Here is a 20542-nt window from a genome sequence, read left to right as displayed (position 1 = left end):
AGGATAAAAAAAAATAAAGCACACATTACATACATGAATACAGCTCATCCCAGACTTCTCTCGTTGCAAATCTGCTTTCTTGGTTACGAAAACCCATTCAAAAAAAAAAAAAAAAGTTTTAGATTTTGGGTGCCGGTTGGGAAAGGTAATTCTTTATTTTTTTTATTGTTTTTTTTTTTTAAAGATTTGTTTATTTTTGTATGTTTTTTTTTTGTTTTTTTTTTTTAATTAGCAGAAACAAGGGCTTACACAGAAAGCAAAGCTGTAAAAACATCAAGTATGTGCAAACAAAGAAAAAAAAAAGTTATGCAAATGGCACAGGGACCCCATGTGAAATTCTGCACCTGGAAGCACTTGGTTCTTGATTGTGGGGGAGTGGGATAACTCGACGTCAGAGAGCTGTACCTTTCGCAGCAGAAGGTGCCAGTGCCTCTCGTACTCAAGTCCATTATCCCCAAAAAGCTTCACCTTTAATAGGACTGAATCAGAGCTGGGATTTCAGGACGCCATGATATATTTTGCCTGGCTCGATCACGAAAGTGTTAAAACCGCTCTTTACTAAAAAGCGGAGGATTGTGTACGGCGAAGTTTCCCCAGAGAAACAACATAGCCCCCCCAACCCTCTCTTTTTAAAAGCACACCGTTTAAAAGGTGCAGAATTCCAGAAGGCAACATACCAGACGCATAGCTTTAAGCTAAACCAAAGAGAAATCGTCTGGCAGTAAAATTAGCACCGCTCTTCAATGCCACTGATTTTTTTTTTCCCCCTCTCAAAAGAAACAAAACAAAAAAAAAAAACCGATTATGCAAGACTATGAAGGTCCCAAGCTGCTCCTGGGCTTTCTGTTTGGTTTTCAGGAGAGCAGGCAGGTGGATGCTTCCGCACTGTTATGACTGGGTTTGCAGGAGGACGGTGGGGGATGGAATGGGACTGGGTGGGGGATGGGTGGGTGCGCTGCTCTACCCCACTTCCAGAACCGTACTCCACACCGGCGCGTCACAGGATTAAAACTTCTCCGCTCTGCGAGGTCAGTCGATGACACCAGCTTGACGGATCTTCCTTTCAACACTGAAGCCCTGCAAGGTGGAAGACAGTGCGGATTAGAGGAGGAGAGACGACGACAAATGCTCAGAGGACCCCGGAACACAAGCAGCTGGATCCTCAGAGCACACTCCACAAGCACTACCCCATGTAACCTTAGGGAAAGGCAGTCCAAGATCCGTGCCGACCAGGGTCTGTGAAACCAGCCGTCAAAATCACAAGGACATACAGGGGGACACTAAAAAGAAAAGTGCACCTTTACAACAAAGGTTTATATTTAGGATTGTGATGCCAAGACCAAGATTTCCCTCTGACTAAACATTAGTGGCAGCGTACCCCGTAGCTTTGGGGACCAGTGAACCAGGCTAATAGGAGGCATGTACTCTCATACTCCAAACACAGGAAAGGTCTGCATTTTTTGCTGACGTGTGTTTGAGTAAATAAAAAGTATACACCCAGCACCTTGGAGTTGTCGGGTCCTTTGGGCTGGCGCAGGATGACCAGGCGAGGGGCGCTCGAGTCGTCCAGAGTGATGCTCTTCAATCTGTTCACCAGCCGATCCGGTCGAGGGGTGGACACAGGCTTCGGACCCTCGCTGCACAGAGGAAGAGGACAGAGAACCAAAGTCATTATTTACCTTTACTGAGATGCAAATTCTGGATTATCATTAGTCATTTAGCAGACTCTTCTCCAAAGCAACTTAGAGGCTAGGGGGTGAACTCTGCATCAACAACTGCTGCAGCCACTTACAACACGACCTCAGGCTTTATGCCTGACCGTGTCTTGCATAGTATTTTATAACCGGTTCTTAACAGCCAGTAATAATTCACCCCCATCCCAATACTACATGACCGAGGCCTCTTGAATAAGCATTAGCGAGCATACCTGACCCGACGCACGTTGCAGGCACTGCACTTCCCAGTCCGCTGGTTCAGAACCACAGAGAACTCCACCTCATCTCCAGCCTGCAGCTCCACCCCGTCCTGAACCTCCTTCACATGGAAGAACAGCTTCTTCCCATCCCCAACCTCGTAGCTTATAAAACCGAACTGAAGGGCGGGACGCAGCGCACAGGGCAGGGGAGGGGAGGCAAGCAAGCAGGACGACAAAATACAAAATCAGAAGAGACCAGGATAGCTGCCCAAAACAAAAGCTTAACAGGTCAGGGAGATGAGGATAGGGCAGGTCTCTTCAGCTATTTAAAGGAAAGTGTAGTTTTTATCTGAACTCTAAAACCAAAACATCTAGAGCTCAGGACATTGTGTGCAGACAGACGTCACGGTTTCGTTTGCTTAGACACTTAAAGCACTTGCAGTTCATCCCCTCGTGAACACTGCAAGATAAGGGATGAACCTGCACCCAACGTTACTCTTCGGTTCAAGCTGACCCTACCTGGTCTTTCACACACTCCACTGGGGCTCTGCGCAGAGGGACGATGTTACAGGCCATCTTCTGCCCAGTCTGGCTCACCATACACAGCTGGAACTTCACCGTCTCCGCCTTCTGCAGGCAGTCTGCCTTGTGAGCCATGCCGACTATCCCGAAGGAGAAGCTCTGGCCCTTCATGTCTCCTGCAGACAAACAAGCACAGGAGGAGGAGGAGGAGTGAGGCGACTGAAAACCAGCAGAACACACACACCTGCTGCAGACAGAGCATTCCCATTTTGCCTTCAGGAAGGTAGCTCTGATATACCTGGATATGAACAGCGTGCCCGTCCTTTAAAAGGCATTCAATCTCTGTGAATCTCATGTGCCACGTAACCATACTGCCCAGGTCTTGTAATGAGTGACTGGTTACTGTTAATACAGGTGGAAACACAATAATCTATTGCTTCTATAAATCAATAAAGATCCAGGTTTAAATGGGAGAGTTTAGCGTACCGGTTTACAAACAGATCTTAAAACACAGAGCATGCAAGACGTGCGTTCTGGAGGCTAGGGGGGCAGTAATAATGGTAGCAGCCTTGCAGCCTCACCTTCCTCAATGGCCTCGATGACTCCCTGGTATTCTGTCTGGGTGGGGTCCACACTGCGCAAGGGCCGCACCACCTTCCCCAGGCACACCGTCACGCTCACATCATCGCCAGCTCCGTTCACTGCGGGGGCACAACAGGGAGGAACGCTTTAGACAGCATGCAAGTTAAGACCTGTCTGTGTTTAAAGGGTATGGAAATAAGACATGGTAAAAAACAAACAAAACAGTCACAGGAGGTTAAGTTATAAATACAAAGAAGAAATGAACCAAGCTCACCTCACATGGCAACCACAGAATGTGAATATAACCAAAACCACTCAGACGAGGCAATATAAAATGAACTAAAGGGAGCACAACTTCTTTGCTTTTATTTATTTAAATTAACAAACCAAAATAAAAGCAGGACGCCAAGTATGTTACAAAGACTTGGCATAAAATCCACAATTAAGATTTTATGTGGAGAACGGAACCCAGTGAAAGCGTCTCCTCACCTGCAGTAACCTTGGTGACTTTCTCAGCACTGACTTTGTTCCCCTTGCCCTTGGAGAGGGTGTACTCCACCGAATCCCCCAGCTCCAGATCATCCAAATCCCCACAGAGCTCACTGCAGAGACACACAGCACAGATCAGCACTCGAACCGAGGAGCTGGAGCATGCACGCAAAATGAAACCACTGTACGGGTCACACAGCCACTTTCACTATATATATATATGTGTGTGTGTGTGTGTGTTGCAACAGCTGACCTGTAGTGGAAGAAGATCTCCTGGTCGTGGTTCGCAGTTTCTATAAACCCAAAGTTGTCCTTCAGAGTTGCGATGTATCCCAGCAGCCTCTTGGAGTTGACACTGCGGTTCAGGATCTTGATGGATACAGCGCTCTGCTGGCCCGTTCGCTTCACCTCAGAAATCGTGAACTCAACCTGGACAGGAAGAGAACAAGCACAAAGACATTCAGCACAGAGCTGCCTACAAGGTCTACAAGTCCTTCTGAACATTGTGTGTGTGTGTGTAGCCCACCAGCGGACCGAGGGAATGGATTTAACACACCCCTGGAACGTCCAAAACCTACTGCTGTGACCACCACCTAATAACTGCCCTTTATTCTTACATGTACCACAAAACCCCCTAGGAGTCACCTGTGCTGCCATAAACCCTTCTAGACCATCAAACTGATCTCGCCTCATCTCAGTGTTAACTTCAGGCTGCACGGCTCTCCTGAAAGCCATCCACCTGCATTAGCAGGCTCCAATCCAACACCAGACTGGGAAGATGTTTGTTCTACATGAAATGCACAACTCAGCTTGTGTATGCATCCCAATCGGATGACATTTCTGCATCTCATTGTATTTGCTGTTGTACCCCCAAAAAAAACAAACAAACCCCACCCCCCCCCTTTAGTTACCAACCACGACAGCCAAGTTTCACCGACAGTTCTCCTCGCGTGACTCTCGGGTTATTGAAAGTGCGTGGAAGTCCTACACATTTCCGCGTGTGAATCACGCAGACGTCTCCTACCTTATCCCCAACTTGTGGATTAGCAGAGCCCTCCAAGTCCTTGGTGTGGTAGGGAATAGTCAGCTTCACGCCACAGTCTTCATATGCAATAACACCCTCCTCTGCATCCTGCGGTAACACAGGGGGAGAAGGCAGACGTTCACATGAACCGCTCAAGGAGGGTAAGGATACACCTCAAGGCTATCTATACATGGTTAGCACTGTGTAGACATCCTGCACAAGAATCACTCCCAGGGCTGGTACATACATTTACTTTTATAAATTGTTTTGGTAGTGGCACCTCTGAATGTATCGATGCCTTAGCCTACTCTGTGATTGAATATAAATTCTTTTTTTTATTTGGATACAGCAATTGAATATAAATCCAATTTTTCAAATGGATACAGGAACAGAAGGCAAACATGCACTCTGTTGATTCAAACAGGATTTAGTGTATGCTCAGCAATGCCAAAGCATCCGTGCATGCCTGCACTTCCAGAAACAAACGTTCAGTTCAACAAGACGACTTCAGGACACAAACTCTGCCCCCCCAATGAGATTCACAGACAAGTGAAACTAAGGAGCGTCCAATCGTTAGTAATAACCCAGCGATGCCGATTCAGGATTAGTGTGATCAAACGTTAAATAAAAACAATTCACGAGGAAGACACCCGTTTAGGTTTACTGAATATTTTATTAAAGCCACATCGACGGCTGGACTAGAAGGATTAAAAAAAAAAAAAAGACTACTGTGCCCTAAATGCAAGGCCACCATCTTCCTACTACACAGGGAGTGTCCATTTTAGTGCACCCAGGACTGCATTACTGCTGGTGAGTTAATGTTAGTGAATCTGTGATATCAGTCAATATCATTCAAGCAACAAAACCACACCGCAGGAACCCACCTTGTCTACTTTACTCTTGGGATTTTGAAATTTAAAAAAAAAATTAAAATGCAAAGTTACTACATTTCACTGTTACAATTCTCCAAGCCTTATTCAACGTTAAGGTGTTTTTGCAGATTTCCATTATGAATCTTTGGGGAGTTAACTTTAACTCGTAATGTAATAGTTCCTAATTAAATACATTTAATTTTAAAAAGTATGAAGGTTCAGAAAGTTGAGAAAAAAAAAGCAAAAAACTAAAACAGGAGTTGAACACAGAGACAGAGAAGAAACACAACGATCAGGAGTCAGACTGTCGGTACTCCTGAAGTTTTAGCTACATGGTAAACATTGTCCTACCTTTTCTTTTTTCTAAATGTAGTGGGGAGCAACAAACAGGCAGGCAAAGGAGCAAGAGGAGAGAGAGAGAGAGCAGAGAAGAAAGGAAGATTAGAGTATGAAATACACAAGATTGTCAAGACAGGTAAAAACAGCCCAAGACGGACAATAAAAAGCAATCCATATTGAGTAGAAGTACAGACGCACTGCATGTAGGGAAATGATGAAAATGTCCAAACCTTCTCTTTGCCCTTGGCAGGGCTGGTGGCTTTAGAGGAGGCCCCAGTGGCTTCCTTCTCCACCACCCCTAAGAAGCACTGCTCAGACTGAGTGTGGAAGGACACAGTGCCCTTGGGCAGCTTCTTAATCCTGACCGCGTGGTTCCTCTGAGCCGACAGCATGTCCTGTACAGGGGAGCCGGACCGGGAGGTCAGAACAAACTGCTGCACGGGACATGAACATGCTTTCAGGGTTTGCATCAACAAGACGGGGTGAAGTTTGAAGGTTCAAAAATAGCTGGAGATCAAGGGAGCTGTTGCAGTGCTCCCGATCTTGAAAAACAAAATCTAAACTTAATAAACGTGGCAAGGCATTGGTTAATAAGACTCCTACTACGGGATGCAAATACGTACTTTTATGCATGCTTTCATTCAGTTTAAATAAAGAATGACATGTTCCTAAAAATGTTCAGAATCATCTACCAACCAAGCATTACCCAACTCGGGTCATTTTATTACACGGTTATCCTTCAGACAATTCTAGAATACAAAATGAACAAAAAAACGCAGGAGTCTATGAAAAACAAATCAGTGGATTCTAGAAATTACACAGACAAGAGATATAAAAACAGACGGACCACTCCACATTCTACTCACAAGCACGGGCTACAGAGACTGTACTTGCAATAGCTTGTGAAACGGTCCGTCTCGGTACACTACAGCACCAGTTAAAAAGGGCAATTTAACAAACAGTACTTACAGGGACGACTGTGAACTCCACTTCATCCGAGATGTGCAGCTGGCTCTCCTCTAGAATCTCACTGAAATGGAAGAACATTCTGGCATCTCGGTCCACACACTTAATGAACCCAAACCCGTCTCTCATCGCAGCAATTACGCCCTACAGGGAGCGAGGGAGAAGAAAAAAAAAGAGCTGCGATTTTAAAATCTGCACTGCTGGGGGAGAAATAATTCAGTACTGAGAAATGCATGCAGTGGTGTCTGTCTAGTGCAATTTAACACTTCGTGGCCATAGTTGCAGAATATTGATCCAACTGGGTTATGCCATTAAAGCAGACACTTATTGGGATACTGTTCAATCAATCACTATCTATTTATCCAGAGGAGAGGAGAGGAGAGGAGAGGAGAGGAGAGAGAGAGAAGCCCCAGCCCTGCTCACCATCTCTCTGGTTTCCTTGGTGAACTGGAAAGTGTCCGGCAGGATCTCGATGTTGGTGGCTCGCTCCAGTTTGTCCCTCCGGTCGGTGGAGATGTTGAACTGCACGTGGTCGCCCTCCAGCAGGGTCACCTTGGACTTGGTGTCCTTGTCTCCGAAGAACAGCTCCTTCTCAGTGAAGGAGATCCGTGCTGCGATCCGGCCGGGGAGGGGGTCGTTCTGTAGGAGGAGAAGAGGAGGGTACAAATCAGAAAACCTTCCTTACTGGATTTAGTGCAACTACAATCCAGGTTTCCCTTAGAAACAGCTCCATTTCACAATTGGATCATTCATGGACATGCTATATTGAAAGAGAATTGTGCATGTAGTAGACTTCAATTTAGGACTGCCCTCTATATTACAAAAAACAATGTACAAATCACCAATGGAGCAGCGTAAAGTCTCTAAAACACAGTTAGCACACTAGTTAAAAAAGGAATGCATGTACTTATTGTAAAATACTCCTCTTAACAACTTCACCAAGCACAAAGCTTCCTTCAGGTCTGATTTTTGGACTGGGAATAATTCCATCGCAGTTTATTTGGAAGATGAAGCTTTGAGCTAGTGTGGTGTGTACTTAGCATTTAAAATTCTCATACTACAAAATCAAGGGTAGCAAGCCCAGAACATCTAATTTCCAGGCGCCTCACGGAACACCAGAGGCAGGAGAATCCAACAGTCGGAGCATTCAACTCACAGGAGGCACGGATTTGAATTGCGCTGCCTGCTGTTAAACACGTCACCTGGTTTTTGTTGGGGACTTTTGGGATCACTTTGGTGACGGTTCCTTCAAAGTGTTCGATACTGATATCCTCGAAAATAACCGTTCCTTGTGGCAGCAGCCGCACCTCCGTGGCAACTTCTTTACCCTGGAAACGAAAACACAATGAGACCACAAAGGAGGGGGGTGGACGACAAAGTAAACCACCCAACCAACTGTATAAAATTAAGGCATTGCTATCCGCTAATACTACAGAAAATCAAAGTTGTATTGTCCATTACACTGAAAACCTTTGTGTGAACATGCATACTGAATTAGTCACACCTACAGTCTGCTACACACACAGTCAACGGAAATATAACAAGTGAATTCCATGCAAGGAAACTGAACTTTGCCACCCATAACAGTCTAAACAAAAAACACTCAAAACAAGACCGTTCACAATAAGAAAGAAATACACAGACAGCACTGAAGACGACAGTTTCTCAAAGTTACTGACAGACAGGTCTCACGCATGCACGTGATAAATAACATACGTGGCATTTGGGAGCACATGCTTTGGGCTCTGGCCAGGACAGTCAGTCACTCACGTTTCTCTCTTTGATGGTGAACTCCACATCGTCTCCTGCCTGCAAGGTCTCCAGGTCCCCTTTAAACTCGCTGTAGTGAAAGAAGATCTCCTTCACCACATCTCCCCTCTCGATGAACCCAAAGGCCTCCTGACGGGACGGCAGTACAACAACAGCAGCAACAGTTACACACGGGCGGTCCAGCCACCCCAGCAACCCCAACGGGTACCGCGAGAGGCAAGTCATGCAACGCAGCTACAGATCACAGGGAAACGCCTTTTCATTAACTACAAAGCTGTAAGTGCAAAGGTATTCTTTCCAGGTTAACTGCATAAACTTCAAAAGGATACCTTTGCTGTACTGAACTGCATTTGTGGGGGCAACAGAAGCATAGAAGGCCAGGCTAACGACAAAAGTCAAATTACATGTTAAACTTCATAAAGCAAGAGGCGTCAAGCGTCTTGGTAACCTGTTGGCGCTACAGGAGGGAAACGCAGCCGTGTCTTGGTTTACCTTGGTTGCACAGACGACCCCCTGGCAGCGGACTTGTTTCTTCTTAACGAGCATGATGCTGTGGGCACTCACTGCGCCGGTACTGAGGACACATCCAAACAGCTTGGTTTAGTTCATTCGCTTTGTGCCCACAGGGCCAGCACAGGTACAGCTAAAGCACAGCTAGCTCCTCAGCATGGTTGAAAACTCTCTTGCTGACAAGCTGCTGCAGAAGCCCGTTCAGGAGCTAGCAAGGTCACGATCCAACAGGGCTGTGCTTGCAGGGATCCTTACATAAAGATAGTCTCAAAACGTCTCTTTCATACATCTAAAAGAACCTGAATATCGTCAGCACAATAATAATAATAATAATAATAATAATAATAATAATAATAATAATAATAATAATATGGGGACCAATCATTACAAGAAAGAAAAAAAAGGGGGGGGGGGGTAAAAGTTTCAGTCGCTTCTACTTTAAGAGTCTTACCGAGTTCACCTGTAAGCTGACAGCATGACCTGGAAAGGCTCAAGCCACTGTACAATGGGAATCGTAATGCCATTTGAAACAGTATAAGAGAGACGAGACAAAAACAAGCCAAGCTAGTCCTGGCGTCGATGACCAGCAGAGAGCACCCACTGTTTGTTGGTCTCCATGAAGAAGGTGACCTTGTCCCCGGTCTCCAGCGGCAGGCTTCCCTCCACATCCTCGGGGGCGTAGGTCAGGTAGAACACCTCCTGTGCACACAGAGAAGAGCGCTGGATTACGGTCTAATGCAGCCTCACTTCCAGAATGCCTTACAGGCCCTTCAGTCTGGGGGGGGGGGGGGGGGGGGGAGATACGCTTTACTCTAGAAGAGACCCCTTCTTACCCACACCCCTTCCTGATGCCTTTAAAAAGTAAATTATCTTGTTTTAAACCAGGACATAAAACTCTTCAATTGTTCCTAGTACTTTCTAAAAAGGCAGTATCCACAGCTGCCTAGACTTGCATCGACTGAAAAGGTTTTTATAGACCCTGGTTATCCAAACACCTGGACCCGTCTACAGCTGTGGGAGTCAACCCCTGCTTGGGAGCAGCAAATCCTGCATGCGGGTCTTGCTATACTGCAATTTAAAAAGGACAGTCTTTGAAAAGACGTATAGCTCGGTTCTCAAATACAACAGCAAGAAGAGCAGGCAAAAAGTGGGTAGTGATGTTGAAATCTTGCACCAAGGTGATCTGTCACAGCAAGTTTGGAACCAACATGCAGTTCAATCGCTGCGAGAGTTGTGTTTGAGACGCTGAGGTTCCGGCTGCGTGCAATTGCACGGGACACACCTCCTGAGGAGATGTTCACTGACTCACCCCATTGCGTTCGTAACACACACTTCCGGTGGGAGCTTGTCCAGGGGCGGATTTTCCATCCAGGTGGTTTGGAATTGCACAAACAACCTGTTAAAATACAAACATCAGTTTATTCACTCAGTTACGTATGACCTGCTTTATACACGCACACGCACGCACGCACGCACGCACGCACAGGTATTTATAATCGATTAGCACTTCTGCAACAGTCCTAACATCTGCTTTTGATGCCTATTTATTTTACAATGCAGAACGCTACAAATTACAAATCATTCCTCTCTGGGTGCGTCCTTGCTTCTAACTTTGACTGGATGCACAAACAGCACGTTCTCATTTGCTTGCTGAATCCAAGTTATTCTATACATCATGTTTTTGTAAACTTAGAAAACCAACAAGTATAAAATTAGTGTAAATGCAATCTTCCTTCTCTAATTGAATGCAGTTTAAAATTAAGGGTAACTACACCCGTTTAAAAGAGATAATTGACGACATTTGAATGAACCTTTTTTGAGAGTCGCTATGTATTCGTAACTTCAAAAAAAATGTGCAACAAAAGTGTGACCGTCACCGTATTCGTTTCCTAACTTCAGAACCCCGTCTGGAGGGTACCTGGCAAAGGTGCGCAAAACGCACATCAAGTGAAGTACAGGACTCGGTAGTTAAAAAAACAAAGTCACACATTCTTTCACACTTTTAAAAATACACATCGCGACTCTTAAAAATAGTTCCTAAATGGTCGGTCTTAAATGTAATTGACATTAATAAAACACACATTAATTACACAGTAAAACCTGCTTACAATCACTCAAATGACCTTTAAAAACAGTTGTCAAATTGATATATTTTATGCCTCTTGAACACCCAGTTTCCAAATCGAATAGGATTTTGGGAACAGTTAAACACACACGATTGCATGTTGCCAATGTAATAAACTCATCCCAGTATAACAGTTTTAACACAAGCTTTCCGCTCCTGTGTTATCGGGCTCTCTCTTATTTGAGCCCTTCAGTATCAGAGGTGGACAGAACAGGTTTCACTGTGTATACAAACTACTTAAATAATAATAAAAATGAACATTAAACAAATGATAAATGAACGGAAAAAAAAGGATTTCTTAACTGTATCTCTAAAACCATGCAGCACAGTAAGGGGAGTGGTGAGTGAGTTTGTGTCAATCGGCCCCACCTGCCCAGTGATTCTCTCCTCAGGCAGGATCTCTGGTTTAATCTTTACCAGCTTCACCGCGATGGGCTTCCCTGTGCGCCTGTCAGACGACACCTCAAACTCCACATCATCTGGAGGAGAGAACGCTCCGTGATACACACACAATGCAACCCCACAGCGCCCCCTACACCCCAGGAGGGGGGACTGTCTGCACTGCAACCCCCCCAGGCGTCACAAGCCTCACCCCAGTCATGATTCAGTCCCAAATCGGACGCTCTATAGACAAGCTGCACAGATTCAAAACTACAAATGATACACGTAGACCACCCATATTCTTGGGTGTTCAGTTGGTCTATTCCTCCCACTGCCTACAGCTCCGCCTCTCCAAATTGGAAATTATACAAGGTGGGGGGGGACCTCAAAACATGCAATGCATAAGATATAGGGGCTCTGTGTTCATTGGGGGGGGGGGGGGGGGGGTATTGTAAACAGCATTTACATTGTTTATATAACCATATCATGTTCTGGTGTAACTCCTAACATAATGGGGGATGACTTCCACTGCTCTGTATCTGAACTCTGGTCTCACCCACCTCCAACCTTGAGCTCCTGCAGGTTCCCGTTGTACTGGGAGCAGTGGAAGAAGAGGCGCGCCTGCCGCTCGGAGCACTGGATGAACCCATAGGAGTTGAGCAGCTTCTCGATGACGCCCGTCTCCCGCAGGCCCCCAGCCGTGTCGCTGGCATAGCCGGAGTGCCCGTTGCTGTGCAGCATGTTTGGATCAAAGCTCATCTGGAAGAGTCGCGCGAGGCAGGGACGGAGATTAGAGATGGGCCTCCTCGTCTGAGAATCAGAAGGTTAAGAGCCCTTTCTCTCGTGCTCCGTTCTGACTGCACCACACCTCAGGTTTGCAAACAGCTACAGAGCGCATGAGGAGCCTGGGACTACTAGACTGGACCTTTCTGATTCTCAGACAATAATATTCCATCGCAGCCAACAGCTAAAAGAACCGAGAAGCTTTCTTAGATCCACAGAAATCTGATGGTCTTGCATTTAGCAGGACCCCCAGATCACCTCAGATAGTAACAGGTTCAGTTTTGTGCGTTTGGCTTGGAGTACTGCCAGTAGCACTTTTCTGCTTGGCATATTTCACTTTTTATTTTACCAGAAGGAGTAATTGGATTGTGTAAATTGCTTTTTACAAACAATGCAGATATATATTAAAAAAAAATAAAACACAAGTTAAAAGGTCCAACACACTCAAAGTGACTTAAATACGCACACACGCATGCATGCATGCACAACAAATCCTCACTCCTAACCTACCCAGTGTAAAATACAAAAACTGACATCCACACCACCCCCCATTATGGACAGTAAGCTACCGATGGTCCTACTGGTGCTTCTGGAGGGCGTATCTCAATTCTATCACATCCCACACTTGCAGATTAAAAGAATGGCCTAGAAACTCCACTGTAATTGAATAAAGCGCAATACTTAATAGGACTGTTCTGAATATTCTGACGTTTGCTCGTTACCTTACTTCATGTAAAATAACTGTAGTCTGGGATCTCTGTATTAGTCACTAGTCATTGGGCACAGAAACACGCCTCCATGCAGTTAGAGTTCAGATGTGCAGCAGAGGGGAGGCCTCCACCACTTACAGATCTCTGATAGAGGGCGGTTCTCTTCAGGGTTTTACGCCCAGCAGCAGAGGTGCTGGGGTAGGAGATGGAGGAGGAACGGTGGGAGGGCAGGGCAGCGGGGGGAGGAGGAGGAGGAGGAGGGGGGAGAGGGTGGTCTGGAGGAACGGGGTACAGCTGCTCCATCTCAAACAGCCGGGGCAGCACTGCAGAGCACTGTCAAGGAGGAACAACAACCCTGCTTTCAAAACACGGCACAACACACAGAACAGAGGCACACATTCAGAGAGCGAGAGTCAGTGGCCTGGGTCTGGGAAGACCGATTCCATCTCCCCACTTTCCACCCCGACATCATGCTTTTAAAAACAGATTCCACAGCAAAAAAGATACCAGCTGTTGCAGTATCTGTACTGCTGCAGACTTTACATTTTTCTGCGTTCATACGTACATAGACTCGATAAAGAAAATATACATTTACACTGTATTTGCTTAGACTTGAGACATGCAACGCAGCAAACGTCAACGGATTGTACTGACTGCACTGGGCTTCCCAAGTAACAAAAACTAAAAGCACACAGGCAAGAACATTTAATAATGTAAAAAAAAGGTAAAGCACTGAACTGGCAGCAGGGGTGCTCAGCAAAGAGCAAACAGGACAGAAGACGTCCAGTATTAAAACTAAGGGTATTTTTTTTTATTTATTTTTTTTATACCAATTACACCAGTATTATTTGAATATAAATTGGTTGGCAATGGAGGGTTGTTTGGATCAAACTAGACCCATTTTAAAGCAGGCAAAACGCACAGAAACCACATCAGGGTTTGGACTGGAAAGGTGGGTTGGAAGGGTGGGCTGGTCCTTCGGATCAGCTGGGAATCGCAGTCCCTGCAGAAACACAAACTCCCAACACTGGCACTACAGACTTACAAGGGTTAGAATGGAACCAAAGAAAAAATTCATGTTGGAGTCTATGAAGCAATGCATTGATATCTAAACCAGGCACATGACACGGGGGAATGGAGGGTTAGATGCAAGGTGTATATTGCAGGGCACAAGACCAGCCTCCTACCTGCAGATTCTCTTAAGAGAATGTCAGCTCAGATCTGCCTTGTACAGTAAACCACTACCGTTCTCTCCGTTTCCAATCCCCTAACAGCAAGACACATTGTCCAGAGGCACTTTCACCTAAACGCAGTACTACAAAACCCATACATAAATAGAGAAGCCACAAGCCGAGATATTCAAACTCTTACAAGACCTGTTCAGCACCTATCTGATATAGTAAACTGGGAAACACTTTGCAGCAAGAACCTTAAATATTAAATACGTTACATGAAGCCTTTTCACATTATGACGCATGTCTAACCTCATCTGTCAACGCGGAAACCTGAATCGGTTTATTTTGGCGCCCCGACGGGGGCCGAGCGATCGAGCCCTTGTCTCCTGCAGAGAGAGAGAGGCTAATCCCAGAGCCCAGCGGGAGCGATGGAGGGTTAGGCCACACACAGCACTAAGATGAGGATGGGAGGAGGAAGGGTAAATGGAACTTACGGATCGTCCGTACGGCGATAAGCCGAGTCCGACAGGAGAGGTGTTCCCCAGGTCAGTGCTAACGTACGCAGTGGGGGGTGAGGCAGGCAAGGTAAACTCAACAAAGCCCTTCCAGGTGCTTGCCATATTCCTAGGAGCTTTGCAATCTACACTGCGTTTCAAAATGCTGCATGTGAGGACAACAAAACAGAAAGCAAAAACCATGAATTTAATAAAAAAACAACCCACCGCAGGGGGCAATCTCAAGAGGACATCAGGTTTTCTTTATTAAAATTGAACTGAGGGATGCTGGCCACTTCAAAACGATGAGCCGTTGTTTTGGGCTGCCCTTAAAAAGCCTGACGAGACAGACATCTAAAACTGATGTGAAACTGCAGACCAAAAACAATATCTACATTGGACTGGCAAGAACACAGTTTCATCATTTCAACCGAGAAGAGTTCACCTGAAGAGTACAGGCACCCTGTCCCCAATGAAACATCCGCATTAAAAGAGAGAGCCACACAGTCCTGGCTGCTGTCTAAAATTCAATTTACTAAACAAAAAGGAAATGACTGTTCTGTCTCTCAACAATTGCTTCAGGCAATTACAACGTCAACAAAATAAATGCATCAAACCATGTAGGCTAAACATCTGCACTGCAGGCAAAACATCTCCAATGTCAGCTTGCATGCAGCAAGGAATATAAGAGGGGATAGACTTCGTGCCCGGCAGCACCGATACCAAAAAAAAAATCATACAACTTCAATCCTCAGGAAACGCAATCTAGTTGTCCTTTAAAAAGAACTGTGCAGTTTTTATTCCAAAGAAAAAAAAAAAACCTGCATACGGAATGTGATTTAAGGAGTTTGATTTGTAGCCAATTCCCCCCTTTCTGAAGGAACATTACAGAAATGCCAAGCAAGATGCACGCTACTAAATAAAATCTGCTCTTTTTAAAAAAAAAACAAAAAAAAACACCACAATACCAGCTTTACTCTTATTGTCAGGCAGCTAAAACCTTAAACCCCCTGCTGTGAATACAAGATATGAACTGCTCTAGCATCGCCCATTCACTGACTCAGTAAACATTCGGACAAGCAATTAGATTCAGGTTTAGTTTGGTTATTGTTTCTATATAGTTGAAGGGGGAATCCAGTTAAGAACATTTTTTTTATTATTATTATTTAAAAATTACTTCAGCACTAGAGATTGAAGGCATTCCTGTTAATATAAAATAGATACTGCGCAGGCAACAGTGCACGATTCATTAAATGCTGCTCCACCACAGTGCTTTGAGGGGGGTGGGGGGACACGCGACGGACACATTGGAGAGAGGTCGGGGTGGTGGGTAAGGGGGTACAGCTTATTCTCCATGGCCATCCAATCCTTAGTCGGTATAAAAACAAAAGATGCTAATCATTAACAGTGCTTAGGAAGCGTACCACTGACTTCTACAGAATCTGATAGACATTATCCCTCCCCCAGGAAAAAAACCAAACACACACACGGAAATCATTCTTCACTGTGACACTTACCCTGTCCTGTTACAGGTATATGATATGTCTTGTACGTGCAGGGGTCTGAAGCAGATAGCACTGCTGTAATGAAAACAAAACAGAATAGCAAGGAGAGAGAGAGAGAGAGAGAGAGAGAGAGAGAGAGAGAGAGAGAGTGGAAGAGGGACGAGAGGGGTCTAGTGGAGCTAGCAAAGGGTCCTGTTCTTGCTGCACTGGGCGAGGTGTCACAGCGCAGCGCGGAGAATGAAATAAGGACTAGTAGCAGCGTTGGGAAGTGCTTTTCTTTTTTAGAAGCTGTTGAGTAGGCACACACTTCTTGTTTCAGATCAAGCGTTGTGTCTTGTTTTTCAGCTCGTCTTTCTGGCTGTCTTGGTTCTTTGGTTGCGTGTTTCTTGTTTTCTTCTTGTCTTCGAGCGTCGTTGCAACTTGATTTAGGTTTTTCTACGTGATCTGAACGTGAAGCAGCAGTTTCAGATGGTAAAATCAGTTACGTTTCACTTCATACTGAGGAAAGAGAAGGGGAAAACAAAACCTGACGTCAGCACTCAAGTTATTCACCTTAAATAAATGGTAAGCTTTACATTAATGACTGGGGTACTTGTTTTAAACCACACATGACCCACTGCAAGGGAAGAGGAGGGGTGCGATACGACTAAGCAGAACTCAAGATCAAACTCTTGTGCTGTCACACCGATGAGAGCAGAAACACTGATCTACTTAAGATTTCAGCTCACCCTGGCAAAGTAATAAAACACGTTCAACGCGACCTTGAGAAACCAAAACCTCTCATTAAAAATAATAAGCGCGTCCCGTCTAGAGAGTTTAGTTTGTCAGGTTTTGTATCTCACACTAGATGTAGCCAAACCTGCTGCAAAGGAAGTGTGTCAGGAGGTAGCCAGGAGCTGCGTGTGGAGAAGAAACCGACAGGGAACTCGCGACCACTGTGGCTGACTTTCTTACATATAGGCAAAGCATGCATATTCACTGCAAGCAGAGAACTGGTCAACTGAACAATGTACATTCTGCTTCAGCACACAAGACAAAAAGCACAAAGTCTGATTGCTTTTAAAAATTAATAATAATAATAATTTGTACTCGTGATTAACAGAATGCTAAAACCTGGCTGTTTGCTTGGCTTGTGTGCGCACGTGTGCAGTGAAAGAACAGACTTCCACTTTCTAGTGCGATTGAGGGTTTAAATAAACGTTGTTGGTAGGAGTCCTGAATCAACACTGACGTACCCCTGCTCCACACCCCCCCCCCCGAACAGGACAGAGAAAATAGAGAGTCAGCTGCTGGCCTGTCTCGGATGAGATCAGCTGCTTCTCTCCCTCTGCCAGCCTCCTGGATTCTTCACTCAGAGCCTCACCCACTATAAATACTTATTGTCCCAACAGCCAGTGCTTCCTACAGCAGCTGCACAGCCCGGGAAAACCATTGGCACAGCAGCAGCAGCTGCACACACTCCCTGCTCTGCATCTGGCCAAGGGGCTGCTGCAGTCTTCCCTGTGAACAGAGCTTATAAACAAGGTTCCTACAGGGTCAGCAAACAGAAGAGCGCCATTCATCAGCTGACAGCACTACAACTGCACCATGAAAGCAGAACAACTTTATTCAGCTAACTCAATTTGAGTGTAAAAATGTGCATCAGGTTTGTTTTAAAGTTAGGAGAGTATACTCAAATAAAGTTTATTATCTACTCCTAACTTCTAAATAAATAAATAAATAAATAAATAAATAAATAGAGCTGGTGCAATCTGTCAAACTCTCCAGCCAGGGAACACAAAAACATGCTATACAATTTATGCACAGAAGCTGGCAGTATTTGCCTAGGGCTGTTTCCTGGGCATTTCTAGAGGATTTAAAGAAAACTGTCCCAATACAAAACAAAAGACTTTACCCTTAAACCACCTGGAGCAGCATGTTACATACCAAATAAACTCCTCTGACTTGTTGTTGTGGCGTTTATCTTTAGTTCTCCTGACCTGGCGGTGATGCTCATGAAGTTGATCCTGTGTCCTACCTGCCACCCTAGAATAATGTAGGGCAATCAGACTGCGCGAGCAGGAGGGGGTGCTCCGGTTATGGAACACTGCAGGCACTACAGCTTTCAATCGCAAGCGACAAAGCGCTTATTCAGAACAGGAACTCACTGCCGCTACTACTCCAGCAGAACCAGGGGTCTGGACTAAATACAATCACACAACACCCAGACTACTAGGTAGTGTAAAAAAGGCGAGCAAGGCACTGAGACGCGCACATGCCGTCCTCGTTTCAATCGCAGCCCCCTTATCCCCGCATCGGGTTTTGTTTACGTGTTTTGTTGTCATCGTCCTCAGTATTGACCCTGGCCTTCTGCCGATTAAAACAGGCTATTTATATATTCTATACACCAACACTGCAAAACAGAGGGAGGTCTGCGTCAACAGAGCAGTGCTCTATGGGATTTGTAGTTTTTTTTTTTTTTTTTGCTTTTTGTGTCTCAGCTTAGCTAAATAAAGCAAATTTTTAAAAAAATGCCCCCCCCCTTCTTCTTCTTCCTCCTCCTCCTCCTCCTCGCAACAATAGCGCGTGCTTCGCAGCGACGTGACGCAGCCGAATCCACATCCGCGGTTAGGGCCCGCCCTCGTTGTGCAAAGCTCTAAGCTCATTGGCTGGTTCGCCGCACCGCACGGCGCTCTGCCAATGCTGGTTGGCCGGCCGGCGCATCAATAACGGTTCCGTTTAAAGCTTGCTGGAGACAACACGAATATGCGTATTTATGCTTTAAAATTTAACTCGGGGGTTCAAGTTTGCGAAAGAAACAGCCGCTCGACGCTTCCAGTGGCCCCCCATCCACCCAGCACAGCTGAAACACCAAGCTTTACTTACAAAAGTGCGACGTTAGTTACACAAAGACATTGTGTTATTGAAAACAAAGAGGGATGGGGGTACACGTCGCTGTAAACACACAGTCCGCCCTACTACTGCAGCTCGGGGATCCCGTTTTTAAACACTTTATTTAAACTGAAGACGTTTTCAAACGCTTTGGGAAATAAGACTCGAAAATAAAGCGGCGTCCGTGATTTAAGACGCACCCCCCCCCCTTACCCGACACAAGAGCGCCGATAAAACCGTCACGGCTCCCCGGACCCCTTCAAAACCCGCGGCGACAGGGCATCCCCGCACTGACTCTTAACACCGTCCCGTTTGAAAGTCGAAGTTAGGAGTTAAAACGCGAGTATAACTCACCCCAACAGCCCTCAGCACTGTCTCCAGCGCCGCCATAAGCAGCACGGCACATTACGTAGGGATAAAACTGCCCGCTCTCGCGAGATCACCCTGCTGGTCCCGCCACCGCCCCTGCGAGGAAACGCCGCATCTCCCTCTTAAAGGGACAGCGCACCATTACACTGCACAGATTTGTACAGAAAAACACGATAAAACGCACCCGTTTATGGTTGTTTTTTTTGTTTTGTTTTTTAAACTTGGCACACAGAGTGTCGGGACACCGACCTTGAAAAAGCTAATAACCAATACTAACAAAACTACTTCAAAAATTAACCCTTTCCAGCTCAGCTGGAATTAAACCCAGCAGACACAGGGGGTCCCCTGGACCGGGGTTGAGAAACACTGCCTGAGATCCTTCAGATTGCTTTTCTGTACAATCACACACACACACACTGCTGGTTTTATCAGAACTTCACCAGTATTCACCTGACTGTTAAGGCTCTTTGTATGTGCACTGAATCTCCTGGAAGTGTCTGTTACAGAGGTTTGCATCTATCTAGATGACCTGCTGCTGAGCCACTTCTGAAGAAACCTGGTCAGGACATTCCCTTAGCAGACTGTGAGAATGAAAGCAGCTGCTGGTTTGTTCGTCTGTGCGCATGTCAGTTCATACGCATACACACAGTGGTATTTGCAGCTGTCGCAGTGGTTCGCATGCTGCTAACGTAACCGTTAACCCATTCAGCTGTGATTCACAGGGGGTGTATCTACGTCCAGCCTGGTCCTTAAATAGGATTGCTGCTATTTTTTTTTTTTTTTTCTAAAAGCACCCAGGCTCTGCTCTGAGGCCCCCTATGAAGAAGTCATTGAGGTCCTGGACTGGCTATTGTCAGCTGGTCGGGTTTTGATATCCTATCTGCAGAGAGGCTGTGGCTGGATTAGTTTACAGTAAACAGCACAGCTGTGGGACCCTGGTGCTTTAATTACCATGCAGGGAGTCAGCCCTGCCAACACAGCCACTGCCTGTGCGCTAACGAGGGTCAAGGATTCAGTGGGATGATGAACTGTGATGGAATACTTTCCAACGAGACATTGTTCCTTATTTAAACACTCGGACCGCCTGAGGCAAGAGGCACCTAGCAGAGCAGCAGTCGTATTGCAAAGTAAGGCAAGAGA

The 20542-nt window shown here is 45.7% G+C and overlaps 1 protein-coding gene across 11 annotated transcripts; it reads right to left on the bottom strand.

The window, feature by feature from the left end:
- Window positions 1-203: 203 nt before the first annotated feature.
- LOC117962624 (cold shock domain-containing protein E1-like) lies at window positions 204-19509 on the bottom strand. Of its 11 annotated transcripts, none has more exons than XM_034907862.2 (22): window positions 19388-19509; window positions 16175-16660; window positions 14658-14823; window positions 13127-13321; window positions 12056-12254; window positions 11418-11593; window positions 10299-10385; window positions 9591-9709; window positions 8972-9053; window positions 8480-8608; window positions 7912-8037; window positions 7133-7348; window positions 6713-6853; window positions 5974-6177; window positions 4533-4640; window positions 3762-3937; window positions 3509-3621; window positions 3019-3138; window positions 2435-2613; window positions 1928-2091; window positions 1505-1637; window positions 204-1077 (listed from the first exon to the last, which is right to left on the bottom strand). In XM_034907862.2, exons 3-22 carry the CDS (start codon window positions 14781-14783, stop codon window positions 1030-1032), a joined length of 2841 nt encoding a protein of 946 aa, XP_034763753.2. In that variant the 5' UTR covers window positions 14784-14823; window positions 16175-16660; window positions 19388-19509; the 3' UTR covers window positions 204-1029. The 11 variants fall into 11 exon arrangements, with proteins under 11 accessions (XP_034763753.2, XP_058860675.1, XP_034763756.2 ...); XM_059004692.1 differs by having other exon boundaries at window positions 5974-6174; XM_034907865.2 differs by having other exon boundaries at window positions 5974-6138.
- Between the last annotated feature and the right edge of the window lie 1033 nt (window positions 19510-20542).

The sequence above is a fragment of the Acipenser ruthenus genome, chromosome 30 (assembly GCF_902713425.1).
Source record: "Acipenser ruthenus chromosome 30, fAciRut3.2 maternal haplotype, whole genome shotgun sequence".
In the NCBI taxonomy this organism is placed as follows: Eukaryota; Metazoa; Chordata; class Actinopteri; order Acipenseriformes; family Acipenseridae; genus Acipenser; species Acipenser ruthenus.
The sequence above is the reverse complement of the archived record's forward strand: the minus strand, read 5'-3'. Positions and strand labels throughout refer to the sequence as shown.

Coding starts and splice junctions, on each gene's coding strand:
- LOC117962624 (XM_034907862.2), bottom strand. CDS start 14,783: ATGGCAAGCACCTGGAAGGGCTTTGTTGAGTTTACCTTGCCTGCCTCA. Junction 13,322..14,657: donor TATCGCCGTACGGACGATCC/GTAAGTTCCATT, acceptor CCTCCTTGACAG/TGCTCTGCAGTGCTGCCCCG. Junction 6,854..7,132: donor CCAAGGAAACCAGAGAGATG/GTGAGCAGGGCT, acceptor CGCTCCCTGTAG/GGCGTAATTGCTGCGATGAG.